General features: G+C 49.5%; 1 protein-coding gene across 1 annotated transcript; it reads left to right on the top strand.

Annotated features, from left to right (window-relative positions):
- The first annotated feature begins 1,630 nt into the window (after positions 1-1,630).
- fgf3 (fibroblast growth factor 3) lies at positions 1,631-4,420 on the top strand. The gene is made up of 3 exons (XM_074666974.1): positions 1,631-2,215; positions 2,824-2,927; positions 3,159-4,420. Exons 1-3 carry the CDS (start codon positions 1,966-1,968, stop codon positions 3,531-3,533), a joined length of 729 nt encoding a protein of 242 aa, XP_074523075.1. The 5' UTR covers positions 1,631-1,965; the 3' UTR covers positions 3,534-4,420.
- The last annotated feature ends 404 nt before the right edge of the window (positions 4,421-4,824 follow it).

Raw genomic sequence — 4,824 nt, 5'->3', positions numbered from 1 at the left:
TGACACGATATCAGGTTTGTCATCGACCATCTGTCTAATGCATGAGAACGCTCTGGTCATGTGATCACTGAAACCCGACACCCACTGGTCTGAGCCCACGGTGATGCTGCCAGTTGTGTAGCAGTTAACACCAGCATCACAGACGGCCATGCCACAATCAGTTCTGGTGACTTTTCCCACTCAGAGACTCATTTTTCAGATTTTTCTGACGCCACATGAAAACAGAAGACCGTACACAGAGCTGAGGTCACAGATGAGGCTCAGCCGAAACCCTGCTCATATGCATGTGGATAAAAGATCATCCACAACCATGTTTATGATCTGACTTTGTGCAAACAGGGGAGAGATGAAGTCTGGTGTCAGTCTGCTTTCAGTGACTCCACCGACTGGAGAGGTGGGAACAGAAAAACAGCTTAACACTCACAACAGAAGTTTAAACCTGAAACTAAATCCTAAACTCACAGATCCTGATGGGAAGATCTGTGTGTGTGTGTGTGTGTGTGTGTGTGTGTGTGTGTGTGTGTGTGTGTGTGTGTGTGTGTGTGTGTGTCACAAATTGGGAGCGTTTGCCCTGCTTATTGCTGGGATGCTTTGTGGGCGGCGTGGAGGGGAGCGTAATTAAAATAGTTTCTGAGAGAAACAGCACACCACATCTGAGGTTCCACCCCCTTCCAGCATCTAACCACATCAAGAGCGCCTCACTTGGAGAACAACCTCTGCTACACACAGCCGGCCCATGTTTTGGTGTGCTGTCTGACCGGACAGGGTCTCACAGGCATAAACCTGCACACATTTGTAATTAAAAGAGCTGATCAGGGGGGTAAATAAAGTGACACAGGCACCGAGCTGAGTGATGTATGGGAGGGGAAGACAAATTAACCATCGACTCTCTGGGGGATTCTCAGCAGAGGCCTTTATAGCAGCAGTGGAGCAGCGCCAAAGGGCAGAGAGATTTGTAGATGATGGTGCTAATTACCAGAATGCAAACCATAATGCAACCAAGATGGAAGCAATTTAGGCAGTAGTCATTTAGCCTGCTGCTCTTCCGCCCACCGGCTGCTGCCTCGCCAGAGCCGGGGCATTAGGATGGGAAAAGTCTGGGACAATCCATCGCTCAGGAGCAAGGCACATGGAGGGAAGCGTGTGACTGACACTTCATTTTTCTCTGAATCCAACTCAAACGTTGCAGGTCAGGAGGTATAAATGCACCAGAGCAGAGATGGCTATGAGCGATCTGAGGCCTGATTCCCAGGTTAACCTGCGGCATCGTCATCCATGGAGGACCTCTGAGGATCTCTGCATCACCAACCAGAGAGCGGTGGCCTAACCTGAGCGTGTGCAGACTGGCTAGATTTAAGTGTTTGTGTTTTAGGAAGGAGTGAGCCCGGCGGTGGCGACGTGCTCCACATTTAGCTGTAAAAGTGTAAAACGGTGAAGGAATGAGCAGAGGCCTGTCTTCTCTCCGCAGCTCATGGCTGTGCTCTCTGTGGAGTGCGTGGAAAGGTGAGGGTGGGTGTTACTCCTCACCTGTTGCTGGTTCAGCCCGCCTTTATAATTTGGGATGTCTAATTGCTCTTTCAGGAGGTTTCAGAGCTGCTCCACGCTCAGCCACTGTGTAATTTTATCCACGCTGCAGTCTCTCACTTCACACAGGGCTGATACCTTTTGCCTCCCCCTTTCCTTTGTATCAATTGGTCGGAGTTCAGCCTATTGTCGCCACAAGCCTCTTTTATATGTGCGCTCAGTCTGAGCTCGGTCTCTCAGTCAGACCCGCAGGAGGGATTTCAGGCAGCAGCAGCAGCAGCGGCAGCGGCAGCAGCAGAGCCGAGCAGCGGATCCAGCTCGCTCGGGGGCGGCTGTCTCGGATGTGCTTGAGGCTGGGGCTCCGGAGCTTTTTTTAATGGGACCCGCGGGCAGGAGTTCCCCGTTTTTTCGCCACAGTCGTCGCTCTCTGGCCATGCCACAATGCTGATGATTCCTCTGCTGGTGTTTCTGCTTAGCCTGTCGGATCCCGTTAGTTCCCGGGCCCGCTGCGCCCCGGGAAAGGCGCCTTGCGACCCCCGGCAGCGGAGGGACGCCGGGGGCCGCGGAGGAGTGTACGAGCACCTCGGAGGAGCGCCGAGACGCAGGAAACTTTACTGTGCCACCAAATATCATTTACAGATCCACCAGAACGGAAAAATCGACGGATCACTTGAGGAGAACAACCCGCTGAGTGAGTACTGACGCGCTTTTACGCACAGGATCTCCGCCAACACACGACAGACAGGGGCAAAGGAGAAATTGATGGGATTAGGATTCATTTTGAAAGAGTGATGGAGTTACAGGATAATGAGAAAACTTTATTCTCCGAAATAGATTAAAGAGGACAAATTGATTCCATTGAATATTTAGGTGTGAGTGTTTTAATTGATGTCATTAAGTGCTAACGGAGCAATTTCACTGTTTGTTACTCCGTGTGTGTGTGTGTGTGTGTGTGTGTGTGTGTGTGTGTGTGTGTGTGTGTGTGTGTGTGTGTGTGTGTGTGTGTGTGTGTGTTGACACGCAGCTTAATCTCTAGTGGAAGTATTAACATCCCGGCGGGACAAAGGTGCTGTCCTAACGGATGTATTTATCTGATCAGAGACCATTAGAGGCTCTCACTGCTCAACAGGCCATTGACTAATCAGGCGCTGATTAAGACAGCCAATAAACGCGCTGAATGGAGGCGCGAGGCAGCAAACACAACTTCGTTTCCTCTTTATGGGAGAAAAGTTTGTTTTCCAGAAAGTTCTCCTCATGTCAAACTTTGTCTGATGGTGCTTTGTCTATCTTGTGTTGCAGGCATCATGGAGATCACAGCCGTGGATGTGGGCGTCGTGGCCATTAAAGGGCTTTTCTCCGGCCGATATCTGGCCATGAATGATAAAGGGCGGCTGTATGCCTCTGTGAGTCCAGTTTCTCTTCTCTGTCTTATGAAGCACCTGCTCAGAAAGCAGCTTTAGAGTTGTCACCTGGTGTGAGCCTGGTGTTCATACTGGTGTTCATACTGGTGTTCATACTGGTGTTCATACTGGTGTTCATACTGGTGTGTGATGCAGGTTTGGTGTGAGGAGGTGACACACCAGAGCTCTGAGAATCAGAAACATGCCGCTCACTGTTTTCTCCTCCTCCTCCAGGAAGTCTTCAACAGAGAGTGTGAGTTTGTGGAGCGGATCCACGAGCTGGGCTACAACACATACGCATCACGCCACCACTCCACGGAGCAGCCTCTGCCACCAGGGGGCGGCAGCAAGCGGCGAGCCAGCGCCAAGCGCCAGTGGTACGTCTCCATCAATGGCAAAGGGCGGCCACGGCGTGGCTACAAGACCCGCAGCACGGACAAGGCCTCGCTGTTCCTGCCCCGCGTTCTGGGGAACAAGGACCACGAGATGGTGAGGCGGCTGAGGGAGAGCCAGAGTGCTCAGCACCACGCGCATCACCACGGCCTTCGCAGAGAGCGTCGGAGACGCCGGCATCGGGCCAGGAAAGGCCGACAGGGTGGAGGTGACTGAGGAACTCTGGGATCTCTGCTCTGATTGGACGGTAGAAAACTGCAACCTGACATGAACTGTTTGGATCGATCTGGATTAGTGGACGAGTTTTACTGTTGATGCTCGGAGAAAAAAACAGAAGATGAAGGAGAAACACACACACACACACACACACACACACACACACACACACACACACACACACACACACAGCTGTATAATCTATCAACTTGCTACTGTCCTGTAAACATGGAGACGTCTTTGTAAAAAGTTTGGGGCGACATGAAGCAGAAAGAGATGTTGTAAATACAGTATGCACTATGCATGTACAGTGATTCAGAGCCTCAGTTTGTCCAGAGCTGGAGCGACAAACAGTCTAATGTTGTGTATCGTTGAAGTGCTGATGGTGGAGACAGACTTTCTTCACTCAGCAAAGCACTTTTTGTCTGATTCACATTCAAGGTGTGTTCGGACCATGAGGAAAGCTAATTTTTTAAAGTCCAATCAAAGATGCAAAGTGTGCCTTTAGGTCAAACAAAGTCAAGCAATAAAAGTCTCTGACACTTGGTTACAAACGCCGAGCAGCGTTTTGATTATCCAGACGTCCTGGACTTCACAGATCAGCAGTCAGTGTAATAACAAACAGTTGTTTGTGTCTATCAGAGGAAATGCTGGTTCTGGTCTGAGCTAACAGGTCATCAAACTGGGCTCAGGTCAGCCCAAAGCAGCTGGAAGCAGCAGAGGAGTCAACCTGACACATTGTTGATGGAGGAGGAGGAGGAGGAAGAGACGTCCAGGACACAAGATATGAACACTGACAGGATTGAGTTCAGTAAATTTTCACGCTCCACTCCACAAACGAACTTCGTAGGAAAAAAAAAAGGACCTTTTCTTTGGGTAGGAACACATGGGAGAAGCAAAGGGACGCTGTGATCGTCTACTGTCTGTCAACTCAAGCTGTACTTTGTGTATTTTACTAATGAATATTTATTTTGGTGCCTGTGTTGTAAGTTATTGAAGAGATTATTTCTGTATTTCACTGATGTTTTCGTTTGTTTTCACTCACCAGCTGGCTCCAACATAAAACACAAAGGTACTGACCCCAAAGCACACCTGACTTGTCTTTGATTTTTTTTCCTTTTTTTTCAGATGAGGTTTCTATTCTCTGCGAAAGAAAAGGAACAGTTTGTGGTTTAGCAGAGAGATAAAGTCCGGTATGTGTGTCACATGTCTTTTGATCTCATTGTGAACTGTCCTGTGCTGAAACAAAGACGACGATATCCGACATGTCAGAGCTCTCAGACAGAAAATA

Source organism: Halichoeres trimaculatus, unplaced genomic scaffold (genome assembly GCF_033239565.1).
Source record: "Halichoeres trimaculatus isolate MK-OKI-2021-1 unplaced genomic scaffold, fHalTri1.1 fHalTri1_scaffold_3, whole genome shotgun sequence".
Classification (NCBI taxonomy): Eukaryota; Metazoa; Chordata; class Actinopteri; order Labriformes; family Labridae; genus Halichoeres; species Halichoeres trimaculatus.
The sequence above is the reverse complement of the archived record's forward strand: the minus strand, read 5'-3'. Positions and strand labels throughout refer to the sequence as shown.